The 14,828-nt window shown below is 33.1% G+C and overlaps 2 protein-coding genes across 2 annotated transcripts; one reads left to right on the top strand and one right to left on the bottom strand.

Annotated features, from left to right (window-relative positions):
• Nucleotides 1–775: 775 nt before the first annotated feature.
• Nucleotides 776–4,727, bottom strand: TRIADDRAFT_62268 (uncharacterized protein; the record flags this gene model as incomplete). The annotated part of the gene is made up of 9 exons (XM_002118174.1): nt 776–807; nt 1,065–1,242; nt 1,385–1,489; nt 1,720–1,966; nt 2,379–2,561; nt 3,128–3,329; nt 3,581–3,638; nt 3,835–3,908; nt 4,721–4,727. 9 exons carry the CDS (start codon nt 4,725–4,727, stop codon nt 776–778), a joined length of 1,086 nt encoding a protein of 361 aa, XP_002118210.1.
• Nucleotides 4,728–7,374: 2,647 nt separating this feature from the next.
• TRIADDRAFT_62267 (uncharacterized protein) lies at nt 7,375–14,323 on the top strand (the record flags this gene model as incomplete). The annotated part of the gene is made up of 22 exons (XM_002118200.1): nt 7,375–7,796; nt 7,919–8,327; nt 8,498–8,650; nt 8,834–9,064; nt 9,250–9,416; nt 9,641–9,709; nt 10,230–10,352; nt 10,612–10,872; nt 10,972–11,059; nt 11,089–11,130; nt 11,165–11,219; nt 11,407–11,492; nt 11,623–11,684; nt 11,752–11,830; nt 11,931–12,109; nt 12,503–12,622; nt 12,726–12,801; nt 12,955–13,016; nt 13,145–13,205; nt 13,456–13,532; nt 13,859–14,033; nt 14,159–14,323. 22 exons carry the CDS (start codon nt 7,375–7,377, stop codon nt 14,321–14,323), a joined length of 3,162 nt encoding a protein of 1,053 aa, XP_002118236.1.
• Between the last annotated feature and the right edge of the window lie 505 nt (nt 14,324–14,828).

Genomic DNA, 14,828 nt, shown 5'->3' with positions numbered 1-14,828 from the left:
TATTCTCGGGTTTTCTTAACTTCGTTCGCAACTTTCTGATATAAAGAGCTACTTTCTTCTAGCACCTTAGCAACATAGCTGTATTGTAGATGCCATAGTTTGAAAAGTAATAATCATGTTTAAATAGTAAGTTTCTTTCACAGACAGACTGGCATCTTACGCACATTATACATTATTAAAGCAGCATAATAATAAGATTTACAGAAGTTTTCGTTGTTTTCCGCTGCTCTTTGAAATTTCAGTAATGAAATTTCTATTCAGAAGACGTTTAATTATTACCCTGATATCGGCCGATTTTAGTCTAATTTTTTTCAGTAAATCCTATGTTGTAATTTAAATCAAATCAAAATTCCTATAGTGACTAAAATCATTATCAACAAAACAAGGCTAAGGTTAAAAGCTAAAAAACGTATTGGCTTACAAGTTTAGATATTCCGTTATAACTTTCATTATATATCATGTTATAGACTTGCTGCAGCATTGGTTCTTCAATGTTAGGAGCAGACACCGAACCTGAATGTGCCATATCTGAAACAGCCCATTAACATAGTATTATGCCTATGCAATTATATCATAAACCAATATAAACGTCTTGTAGCAAAGTTTTATCTCAGTGTTGGTAAAAATTTTATCCTTTTTACTTACCAAATTCCTTACATCATATTATTAATTCAGACATTAAATTACGGAACCCACTTTTACAACTATTAGATAAAATATTACATCCTAACATATTGCTATAATGCATTTAATAATATATTATAACGTTCAGAATTTACATTTTCTTCTCAAATAAACTGTAAATATCTAAAATTTTGTGAAAACCAATTATTAGGTTTCTTTAGTTTCTCACATTCCCATAATAGAGTTACCTTCACCTTAATTCTGGTAGTAAAAGTTGTAAAGTACAGTATATTCTACAACATACGTACAGTTAAGTGGAAACTCCTATCACCATCACTACTCTTACGGTACTGCATATAATGACAGTAATACAGTATATGTCTTGCTAATAATCAGTTGTTCATTCATGACATGAAGTTGATATATGAGGTAACACTAACCGTTGTCAGAATCATCTTCAGTTGATGCATTGCTATCACTTTCAACAGAGCATTGATAACTTTTTAATAGTCTAATATAGGACTGAGGCGTGGACTTTCGTTTATTACTGATAATATCAATAAAACCATCTGCAATTAGAGCTTGGCAGACTTTTCTGTATGTTGTTCGTGCAAGACCCTAATACGTACATATAACATATATTTAACAGGATTGCTGTAATAGTTTAGGTAGCAAAAGGTCATCTTACCAAGTGATTTCTTACGTCGTTGTGAGATGCAATCTTATCTGGAAGTTGCTCAAGATAAGAACACATTTTTACCTTGTTACTCTCTCTAGTATTATGCTGCTGAAGCGTATGAAATCGGGATAGAAGCAATAAATTGCTACGAATGACACTTGAAGATTTTAATTTTACGTGAGACGTCTGAAATTGTTTGAGACAGCAATTTTTAAAATTCTAGAGTTTAACTAGTTAGTAATCTTTTTAGCAATACTATTATCTAAGCTCGTATTAAGTCTTATTAAGGAATCGTTGATTCATTTTTATAAAAACACTTTTCGAATCTTTAGCAAAAAATATGTCGTAATTGATAGCTTTACTGTATTTTATGAGGTGCTAATTAAAAAAGTTCTAAATTAGATTAGGGAGCTTACTTGATGAGTTATCAATTTCAACCTCCAAAGAAATTTTAATTTACGAAATATATTTTTAAAATCAAGCTTAAGGAAGTACTTTGCCAGTATTCGTTGTGTTTCTCCCCTCCATCTTGCCCTTCCAATACGTTCAAGTAAACAAAATTGATCTGCCGTTAGGTTAAAAAAGGACGGATTATTCCCAGTACCAAATAATGCTCTGTCTCTAACTTGTTGATTTGCAACAAGTACAAGTTTATCATCCCACCTGTAAAATAATTTATTAAATTGGTATTCAACTCACTGATAGACATATATCCAATATTAAGGTTAAAAGATAGTATGAAATAAACATAGCAAATGGAGAAGGTAATCGGCAATTTTATTAGTTAATATGATGAAAATATAATAAGATACTAAAAATTAAAATTACTTTGGAAAATTTACTAAATATATATTTATATTTATAATAAGTAGAAATTTTTCTTGATTCTAGTTATATTGATTACGGATGAAATATACGCCGAATGCTAATACTTGCTAATTAATTGAGTAATATTATATCTGACTCAGCATGCACATTAAGATAACTAAGAAATTATAAAATTTTATTAAGATCATCACATAGATAATATCAATACCGTACAACGGTATAACTAGCGCCTTTATTTCTAGCTTACATTGCTGTCGCCTCTTGAAAGGACGTGTTGGCAGTATTATTTTCATTTCGGATAATGCTGGTAATCTTATCACGGGTGTAATAATCACGGCAAGAGCCACGAATTCCATTGGTTTCGTCGCTGATTAAGTTGTAAGGATACGGATCATTCTCTCTATGCCAACTTGACTCTTTGTCCATTAAGCTATGAAAAATTAAATATGACATTTTACAAGAACGGATCTGTTAGGATAACACACGTAATCCGTTTACAGCAAATTTAGATTTGCATTTCTCTCTGCAGTATCATTATAATAAATATTCAAGTCTTTAGCATCTCCACTGAATTAGTCGGTTACTACAATAAGTTGATTCAATTTATTCTAGGTCAGCTACTACTAAGTAGTCACTGGCTACATAATACATGAATCATGCCCTTATCAGACATGAAGATTATCACAGAGATTTCAAATGATTTGTTATAATCTATTCAATTATGATGTAACCATTGAACAGAATCAACTGATTCAAGACTAGTCGACGGTGGCTGCTATACACGCGTATAATAATTATACTCGTAAAAATCATAACAGTATTGGTGATGAAGATTAATTATCGCAGAGATGCCAGAAGTAATACGGCCTATTTCAATTAGGATGCAATCATGAATAGATTCTATGTATTAAAGAGTCGTTCATGATGACTAGTGTACAATATATGAATTATATTAGTATAAGTGATGAAGTAGGAATTTAATTTTAATGTTGTTACCATTGATTTGTAGAGCATTGATTGAGATTGTCATCTAAAGTGGAGTATGTTCTTGCATGGGGTACAATAAAATAATCGATAATGCCACAAGGTAATGACGCCAATTTCTGCCATATATACTCTTTAGCCGCATCATCGAGTGTTAAATCGATTTTTGGTTGACGTTGATCAATCCTCATCCATAATATAGGCAATGTAATTCCTATCATATTAGATTGTAGCATTAGCTATGAAAGTTGATCCTACTGATGCTGCATTTAGATCAACTTGACTCCTATCCTATCATACTAGGTCAATGAATACACATGGCGATCATCATCTTGTGCCTACACACTATCATACGTACACTAATGTAAACATGATACTGCTCAATGTTTATTCAAACCTTCCTATTCCATGATAATGGTATTCCATTGATAACTGCAGTGAGAGCAGTTACGTCCACTAGCTTACCTTCTAATCCTTCTAAAGCAATCTCGTCAATAATTGCTGCAATGGCTTGCATGGCATCCTACGTACATGAACCGTTATCTACGTTGAGCAACAACAACTAAACGATATCAGGGAAGAATTAAATTGATACCAATGATGAATGCTACCCTTGATAGTAATAAAACAACGCCTGAAATTAGACAGTCAATCACGATTTCTTTTAACGTAGCACAAGCGGCGCCATTTGGTTAAAATTGTCCACGATTCAAGATTACCTCTAAACAACAACAACAATGAAAGTCTGATTCCTCATAGTGTGCAAAATTTCTGTCATCCCCACGATCGTCACCTTCATACAGACAATGAGATAGGAGGTGAACTATGACAACAGTTCATTTTGCACACCACAGATGAGTTGATGAAGGAGGGGACGTACAGACATCCAGTACAGTACTACTCCCCCAAGTACTGTACAACTGTACTGTACTGTACTAGTGACTGTTACAGTGCTGTACTGTAACACTACTGTACTGTATACTGTACCCGAGTGCAGTACCGCACTGTACATAGTACTGTACAATGTACCTCTTTGTACTGTGTCCAAGTACTGCGCACTGTACTGTACTGTACAGTACAGTACAGTACAGTACAGTACTATGGGCTGTTACAGTACTGTACTACGGTATACCGTACTGTCCACTAGAGTACTGTGTACTGTAGCAGGGTACAGTACCGCACTGTACAGTGCATAGTACTGTACTATACAGTACTGTAAACAGTTCAAGGACCGATCGTGGCCTCTACTGTACTGTACTGTAATTAAAATGAGATACTGTACAGTACTGTACTGTAGAATCTACAGAGTATAGATGAAGTTACAGTACTGTACTACAGTACAGTATACTATACACTACAGTACCGTGAACTGTAGTAGGGTACAGTACCACACTGTACAGTACTGTAAAAATAGTAATAGTAAACAGTTCAAGGACCGATCGTGGCCTCTAATTAAAATGAGATAGATGAACTGTACAACAACAGTTCATTTTGCACACCACAGATGAGTTGATGATGGAGGGGGCGTACAGTGCTGTACAGTGTACAGTACTGTACAGACAACTCCCCCAAAATACAGTACTGTACGTACTGTACTGTACATACTGTACATTGTAGAGTACAGTACACAGTACTATAAGTAAAGAGGTTTTAACTGGGTTTTTTGGACCTCTTTGTACAGTACTGTACAGTACAGTACAGTACTATGGACTGTTACAGTACTATACCACAGTACAGTGTACTGTAACAGCAAACAGTTCAATGACCGATCGTGTCGTGTCGATTCAGTAGCCAGACAAGAATCTTCCTATTCCTGAAATCAACATTTTAGCTATATCGATAGATTGCATGAATAGAACTTGCTAAGAATGATGTACAATGTCCATCTTGGACATATATACTGCTATGTTGTAGAATAGTGGTAATCTACTATACTGCACACTTCATTGATCGTTCTTCACTGAGCAAAACTTCAATACAGTACTACCTGGAGTGGAGGTACTGCTCAGTTTAGAGGTGAAAGAAATCGTGTAACCATAGAGATACAGTACTGCAGTACTTTATAGCTTCAAAACAGCGACGACAGCACAGTGTACTTCTGCACTCGCCTATAGTACAGTTGATCAGCATCAGAAGTTAGTGCTATCGAGATTGTACTTTGCTCACGTCAAGGCGATCAAGCATGACAAATTAGCCAAACAGTGGAATCAATCTTCTCGCCTACAGTACAGTTGATCAGCATCAGGAGTTAGTGCCATCAACATTGTATTTTGCTCACGTCAAGGCGATCAAGCAGAACAAATTAGCCAACAGTGGAATTAATCCTCTCGCCTACAGTACAGTTGATCAGGAGTTAGTGCCATCAACATTGTATTTCGCTCACGTCAAGGCGATCAAGCAGAACAAATTAGCCAACAGTGGAATCAATCCTCTCGCCTACAGTACAGTTGATCAGGAGTTAGTGCCATCAACATTGTATTTTGCTCACGTCAAGGCGATCAAGCAGAACAAATTAGCCAACAGTAGAATCAATCCTCTCGCCTACAGTACAGTTGATCAGGAGTTAGTGCCATCAACATTGTACTTTGCTCCCGTCAAGGCGATCAAGCATAACAAATTAGCCAACAGTGGAATCAATTAAACTGGTCTAGTAACCAATTCATTCAACAAGTAAGGTGAGAAATTCTTGACCTGGCTAAAGTAAATGCATCCAATGGAAACGATGTACTCTACACTTGTACAGTAAACAGTAGAATTACCAATAGCTGCAATACTTGTACAAGCTAACCTCTTGGACTTGGGCTGAGTCGATTAAGCACAATTGAACTATAGTATCATACTAGTATCTTGCTGTTAGTAGTAATGACTGATTTTATGACGACACAATAACTTGAATTGTTCATGGAAGCCTTAAGTGATTGTTATCGTTATTCATCTCCAAGATAAACCCGGCTACCTTGGCTTAAGGGAGAAGAAAGAGTCTGTGCTTTGAAATGTTTGTGTTGTGTTTATGACAACATGCAATAATGAAAGTCTTCATAGAGGGGTTGGGTAGCTGATATTTAATGCAAGTAAATTGCAACATAAAATAGCATGATATAGTAGTATAGTGTTTACTAATACAGTAAACTAGGCTTGATGATCTCCATCGAGAAACCTGTTGTATTTACTTGAGAGAGAGGGAAAGAGTTAGTAGCTATTTTGTGACGATCATGACATGCAATTATAAAATTGCCCATAGAAAAGATAGCTGATTCCGGTAGTAAATAATTGCAACATAAAATAACATCCGATAGTATAGTTGTATGGTGGCTATTGATACAGTAAATAGTACTTGATAATTTCCACAATAAATTTACTGCATTGGCTTGCAACATAAAATAACACCGTAGGGTTGTATGCTGTCTATTGATACAGTAAATGGTTCTTCATGATCTCCACAATAAACTTGCCTCGTTTGCTTGGAAAAGAGGGAAGAATATATAGCTCTGAGATGTTTGTGTTTATTATAATACGGAAATAATAATAAAAGGATTCTTGTATACTGTTTACTACTCCAGCGAATGACACTTAATCATCACTACGTTATCAAGAATTTTGTAGTCTTTAATGATAGCGTACGATGCTTGCTTAAGACAGAGATATGAATCTCGACGCATGAGAAATTTCTGTTTATTTTGACATGTTATTATAAAATTATCAATCTACAGCGTTCAGTAGCTGATTGTTAAGTAAATATCTGCAACATAAAACTGTATGACATACTTGCATACAGTTGATCACGACAATGAATACTTCTCATCGATCTTTATAACAATCCCCTTCGTCAATTTGAAGTAGATATGAGGGTCTCTAGGTTCGAGCTGCATCTGCTCAATCATGATATAACAAGTAGGAGTAACTGATTGTAAATAAAGCGTAAAATAAAGTGGCATTTATACTGCATTAGTATCTAATCGAATCCGACGAGCTCCTCCAGCAAATATAGTTATAAATTCATTAACTTGCAAGTTCCCGTTTACATCCTAAAGTAAAATCTATAATCTATAGTGTATATCTTCATCGTTATAATGCAGCACTGTATACTTTAAGCTTGTTGGATAGAATTCATCCGTTACTACTACTAATATATTCAATGCAGTTGATATGGAGTCAATATGAATTAAATTAAGACGTTAATATTAATGATCTCCACGTCTTTGATTCTCACTCATTTCTAGATAAAGTAGCAACGACCTGGAAAGAGAGCCGTAATAACAATGGCAACAATTCAAGTTCGTACTACCGTTGGCATTGTATGTATTTGCATCCTTTTCAACAATTGCTGGCCTATTACCGCTAATAATTTAGTCTCGAATCCTTCGTTTGAAGATATTCTTAGCAATCATTGGACTTTCCAGCATCGTCAATCATTATGGGATCTAAAAGCAATAAAACCCAACGACAATGACAACAACAATCAGTCAATAAGCATAACATCAGCACACGCTCATCATGGCAATCGTTCTTTAATGTTTACATCATCGTCAACTTTACAACAGCCATCACAAGGCTATACGCCTATGCTTGTAGCCACGCAATTTCTATCTTTTGATCAAAGTTCTACTGATGGAATTCATATACTATATCACCATTGGTATTTAGGCAAAGGTTCATGTTGGAAATTAATGATCTATATTAGGTAGGGACATAAAATGTAAAATTCTAAAAAAGTCGATATTGAACTTTTTAATCAATTACTCAATATGCGTATAAATTCAAAGTAGAGCTAATAAACAAAAATTGTAATTTTTCATTTTTTAGATATACCGACAACTCTTACCATCAAGTTCGATACAGCGGACTGCAAAATAAAAAAAATGAATCCGGCACAGTAACAAAGGATACTTTTCAGCCATTTTGTTTGCATATTCCCTTATATAAATCAGTGCGACATATTATGATATCTATCATGTACCAACTTCATAATCCCCAGTGTCAAGAAAATTTATACATAGACGACATCTCGCTAAACATCATTAAGAGAAGTAATGATAGCCAAAAAATGGATTACTGTCATTTTGAACAATCTTCCTTTCCTGTCCGTCGACATACATGGAAAAGATTTCAGATATCCGAATTTACTTTGCACAAAAAGACTAGCGGCAAGGATCCATTTATTACAATTGCAACTCAAATGACAATCGACCGGCTACCTACCTTAGAAAGATTGGTATGAGCGTTAACAAAATCCTAACATATTATAGCAGCTTTCATAGTAAAATCAATAACAATTATTCAGTTGCATCTTAAATCCTAAATACATTTTGAAGAGATAGAGAATTCAATGATGCGAAATCTAGCTTGATGTTCAACTACCTTCTTGCTTTATTATACGTGTAGGTACAACGTTGGCAAGGCCCAATATCTGTTGTCCTGTTCGTCCTCAATGACATAAGTGGGGTTACTGTTCAAGATCATCTACAACAAGTACTTGGAAAGTATCATCAAGTTGACGATTTTCGAAAATTTATTGATTTACACATTGTATTTGAAGTAAGTTTAATAATTCTAAAATACCAAGGATCGTCTAATCATGCAATTTAAACTAAAAAATCGCTTCTCGCTACAATACTGTATAAACTCTTTAACCTAAACACATAGATATCCCAACCAATCTATAGATTTTTTAAGGCAAGAATATTCATTGATAACATTTATGGCCTTGCCATATTCTAGGATGCATTAAACGGAAAAGATAGCGCACTCTATCCTGTGAACTTCTTAAGAAATTTAGCTATCAAATTTAGTAAAACGTCACATGTCTATCTTCTCGATATTGATATAATCCCTTCCGTTTCACACGAACAAGCGGTTGCTGCTATAATGAAAGCCAGTCATGATATTAATAACAGAGAGCATAATATCAAAGTTTGTCAAAAATGCGCTTTTATTACTCCATTGTTCAAGGTAAGCTTCGCAGTAAATATGGAAGAAAGCAAATAGATTGTTTTTCTTAATAAAATCGTATCATGAAGGTAAAATATCCCAAGAATTTATTCAAGATTTATGTACAAAGGCTGTTATGGCTACGTATTATGCAGCCGTTGATAGCTATTAGTGCAGCTAATCTCAGTTACGTTGTACTATCACAGCTGAAAACGGATGCAGTAGATAATGACATTCCTAGAGAAAAAAATGTCCTGCTTGAACAGATTCGCAAGGATAATCCTCCTATTGAACCATTTCATGCTGTCTCTCATGCAATGACTCAATTTGGTATTTGGTTCAGTAGTTCATCTGCATTTAAATCTAACTATATGTGAGTAAACTCATTAAAATGACATTAGTGTCGTTCTTAAACTGTTACTGTAACGTACTAACTTCCTGTGTTTGCAGGCGTGTTGTAAATATTAAATGTTATACACTATAATGTATAGGTTCTTAACCCTAACATTTATGATTATATCAAGATATAAGTATAATGGTATTTAAATTTTGCAATCATATTTGTTGATAATGTATGCTCTATGCTCTCAATTGTAGAGAAAATAACGAGCCATACTTCATCATTAACAGAAAGTTATCCCCTAATATTAATAACATATTCTCTGGGTAAGGTACATTATACAATACATAAATAGATTTCGTCTGTAAATTGATCAAAATGAGTGTTATCAATCTCGGTTAAATCTTCTGTTAGCACTGTTCAAGCTATAAAATACTAGGTAACTTTATATTTTATGATTTTAAGTAGTTTATTGACCGCTTAGATGGTTTATATTCTGTATATGAAGTTCGTGTAACTTAAAAATTTAATCCTGTCACTTCTAGAATTACCTAATAGCGATTGTAAAATTTATTATTTTCCAATATCTTCGTGTGACAATTACTGGCCATACCGGGGTATTGACAGTTAAATTAGTATCAATTGTGTGCTAAGAAGTAAATTCAATTCTATGCAATTAATCATTTAATTTATTCACATTTTGATCGGAACTAATTTTAATATTTTAAAGAATTTCCCCTTTTGTAAATTCACTCGCTTGATATGCTAGCACAATTATAAATTATAACTTGTAATTTCTGATTTTATTATATCATAATGTTGATATAATTGACTTACTTTTGATAGTTATGGTCGTGATAAATGTGCCTATGCTCATGAGGTCCATGCAACTGGATTCGAATTCGTTGTTCTACCCCATGTATTTGCTGTGGACACACCAAGTACTGGAAACTCTGAGATATTAAGCAGGTAAAAGTGATTGCACTTAGCCCTTGAGCCCCCTCACTGTTATAAACCTAGCTATTGTAAATGGCAATTACTGTGCAACGAAGGTATAGCCTCTTTATCAAAAATAATTCTGCCGTATCCAGTCTCTTCATTATTTTCTAATTATATCCCAAAATTCAAAGCATCTGATAACTACCAGAAACTATAAGATCTTAATAATTATTAACCTTAACTGTCAGCAAAACTAGAATAAGTTTTTATTACTGACGTATGAACGTAGGTCAGCAACTCATGGTGAATTTTTACCTATCGATGTATTCTTAAATTCGATATTTCACACCAAAGAAGTAAAGGAAGTCTACCACTCGAAACGGAATACAAAACAAACTAAGAATGATATTGAAGTAAAAAATGACAATAACGGTAAAACTGTCGACCAAACAATAAAGAAAACATCAAAAAGTAAGAAAATGGTGAAAAAAGATATGAGTGGATTCGGATGTAATGATGCTCTTATTATTGAAACCGAAAGTACAGCGTAGTAAGAGCTAATAATCAAAAGTAGTAAATAATTGATTTTACAATCTGTTTATCCAGTTACTGTATGTGCAATAATTAAATCTATGTTACATACTTCTAGTTCCAGTCGCCCGCAATATGTTATCGTGGAAAAGATGGCTGCATTATACGGTACAATGGTATTAATAGAATTCTACTCTGGTGGTTTGGTATGTTAATAACTTAAATTTTAATTTAGAATTTATCTTTCGAATACAAATGGTACTTGTTCTTTCATAAGGTAAAATTATACTTTTATTGTATAAATTCGTTAGTTTCCTTTATTTAATATCATGTCACATCTGGATGCCAACATAATCCTGAAGTCAGGTTAGTATCGATTTCATGAGTTGCATTTTGCGCTCATTTACCAATTGCTTAACAGTATATTGTAGTTATCCAAAATTGCCTACAGATTTCAAGCAGACAAAGGAATTAAGGAAACTATTTAAGGAATTAGTAATTGCTGATAATTAAGCCTAAAAAATATGTACTAAGTTGCCTTATTAAATTTTAGATAATAGTCACCAAGATAAATTACGATCAATAAATTCAATAACAACGGAAAGATACGGAAAAAATATAACCAGCCTCCTTCAACAGGTATTTCAATTAAATTATTTATACAGATATATCCTTATGAATCCACTATTATGACAAACTTTATGACGATGCAAGACAACTTATTCTTTTCTTGCTCCGGACTTAATAATATTTATAATTCAACATCTAGGTCAGAAGTGAAAGGAGCGATCCAATGTTGTTTTGGATTCCTACGCGCGATCAATCGCAACAGTATGCACCTCTAAAATGCAAAATATATTCTTTTTAGATATCTAATATTTGTCCTTAAATTTATTAGTAATATCAAGACCATGTTATCAGCTTGTCTAACCTATGCCAAGAAAAAGGACATTATAATCATTGAAGATGGGCGCCAGGTAATTCAACAGTTGTAGAAAAGAATGCTTTGTGCTATTACGGTATTAAATGTCGTCAACCACGTAAACTATTCATTATTATTATTTCTACCATATTAAGGAGTCTTTAGGTGAATACAAAGATAGTATGTGCCAATATAAAAAGAAATGGCGAATCAAGATAGAAGAAACCGTTACAATCATCAAATCACCGAAAGTAACTGGACGATCTCCTGTAAAGTTTCCCCCGTTTCCTACAACTACTCAAAGTAATAAGCCTCCAAATTGCAACGATAGAAGGTTGCTGCTAGAACATTAAGAAGAAATTTAGCATTTACTTGATTTGCTATAATAGAGGATATACGTAATTCACTAAAGGCGACTAATATAATTAAACTAGTATTTATTTATTTATATATGTAATGGATAAAGACTAGTATCAGAGTTAATATTGTTTACGAGGAATCGACCTGTGCAGACGCTATCGTTTATCGAAAGTTTAAATCAGATTGCATCTGGATTAGACAAAGTTTGGATCTTATATCGTGCTGATAATGAAAATTTTCAAAAGGGGCAAGTTGCAGTCCAGCTCTGTTGTGTCCTACAATGTCCAGCTAATCACTGATCATTAGAAATAAATATACGTTTTAACCTCTATTTTATAACTATTTTTATTTTTGTATTTTTTTTTAGATATCAAAGGTGTTTCACCTGTTTAAAGAATAGAACTGATTTTAGCATACAGCCAATAGAAGAAAAGCCTTCACAATTTGGCCAAAAAGTTTATGAAATTTTACAAAATTCAACAGCACAGTAATGTCAACAACTTTCGTGTTAATCTGATGTCATACTTTTATCTCTATCAAATTTAAAATTAATGATAGAATAATGGTTAAGTAATTGATGTTCTCTACAGTTATATAATCTACGCTGTTGACGAAATCATTTGGCTGAGACCAGTAAATTTTAGTTACGTCTCCTGTCAGCTTCATGTAAGAGTGATAAAATAGAATCAATTTTCTCTTGTTGGTCCAGTTCATTTGTTTTATTATATTTCATGAAATTTCGTAGTTTTATATACGATCATAGCTATTAATAGGTCTAAATAATATGACTAATAAGTACAATGATGACACTACATTCAGGCTGCCGAAGGGAAAATTGCTAGCGCACAACTGAGACTAGGAGAAAATATAAGACCTACCAGGTAATCTATATGAAATATCATTAATGCTACAGCATAATTCTGACATATCATTCATAATATGAGGCATTATGTATTTTATTAGTTTAACTTTGAATGTCATACAATTGCAATTGAAATTGTTTTATTAGGTATTTGGAAGAGCGAGATAAATACAAAGAGCAAATTTTTCCAGTAAAATATGACTCAGAGGTAACACTTACAATCACTCCATTTGGTGGCATGGCTAATACTATTAGAGATATAGTAGCTAGACCTAATATGCTATGATCCCGCCTCTTCTTAGTAACTGCTATACGATTTAACCAGTTTTATTACTCTATTAGTTATTTCTGTCAATCTTTGTACGAGCCTCCATGAACTTAACCCTATTACTAAGACATTCAGTTATTATTTTTGTTAAAATTTGTTTTCTTTTCCGCTATGGCTATTTTTTAATTAGATTCTTCTGATGTACCCATTCACTCTGCCTTATGATAACGGTTATGTGATTCATGTTGATGGTATCATGATGGCAAGGTAAATATTGTGGACCAGGTTACTAATTTATAAATAGACATTTGAAATATATAAAAAATATAAAATACAAAAACTATGCGCGATACTATGATCTTTCCAGCACATATTATTATATAAATCTTCGCATACTGTATAATGTAATTTAACAACAATAAATTAACTTCTAATATCAGCTGCTTTTACTTGCATAAACTGACTGCGAGTACTACCTAATTTTAAGCTATAAAGTTTTTAATATGATTTCAATAATTTTCTGATAAAATTGTCGTGATTCCATCTTAACTCTGTACACGCCTTTAATGTACGCCTTGAATGATTGCAATTAGGCTGCAGTTATTAGAAGATGGCGAAACATATTTGACTTTATTAAGAAATCCCATGGAATTAGAAAATACTTGGTTATGGAAGAAATTATCACAACGTTGCCGTCAGTGGCATCTTTCTTACAAAACATCTAGACTGGTCAACAATGTACTAAGTGATGGTCGTATTCTTGACCAGGTAAAGGATAATTAGTTCATATTTGTATTCAAATTCAAGTATACCTTAGATAATGATCATGGAATATGGTTAGAAGTTAATTTCAGCTGTGAGTGATCGTAAATATTCTATCCATTTATTATAAGGATAAACCATCAGAAAAAAGTGAAAGACTCTTAAAAATATTTTTGGACGATGGAAAGCGTGTCGATGTTAATAAAACTCGGCAACAGCTACTACGTCATACTGCTACTCATACGGTTCACCAAGTCGATTACATTAGTAATTCTTGTTCAAATAACAGTGATTAACAAACTATGAATAAAAAATGTGATTCAATGAATATCTACACTCAATTTCAGTGTATTCCTCCTAACTGGTGTAATTTCGTATTCTATTGTAACTGACCGATTAAAATTAAATATTATATTATCGACTGTGAGTTATCATAATTTGTACATTCGTCATTTTAATTGAAAGCAACATTGATACTAGAACTGATGGAACTTTTGTATATTTTTGACTAAAATTCAATTTAATTGGAAATGATAAAATTGAGAATTAATTTGTTAACATTTTACAAAATAAAGACAAGCTATGTTCTATTTGTAAAAGGAAGCTCAGTTAAAATTTTTATTAATATTTGCAATGAATTACTAGGTAAAAACTTTTTTCTTAGTCTGATAAAGGTAGACTAAATCTTACATCTGTTTGTACAAAATATTTACAGATAACTTGAGTAACAAAAGTATTTCATAAAAAGTAACGACATTAAAAATCTACCCAATTTACTATTGATGTCAATTTTGCGTTATT

The sequence above is a fragment of the Trichoplax adhaerens genome, genomic scaffold (genome assembly GCF_000150275.1).
Source record: "Trichoplax adhaerens TRIADscaffold_39 genomic scaffold, whole genome shotgun sequence".
NCBI classification, from domain to species: Eukaryota; Metazoa; Placozoa; class Uniplacotomia; order Trichoplacea; family Trichoplacidae; genus Trichoplax; species Trichoplax adhaerens.
Note: the sequence above shows the minus strand (reverse complement) of the source record. Positions and strands in the feature narration are given on the sequence as shown.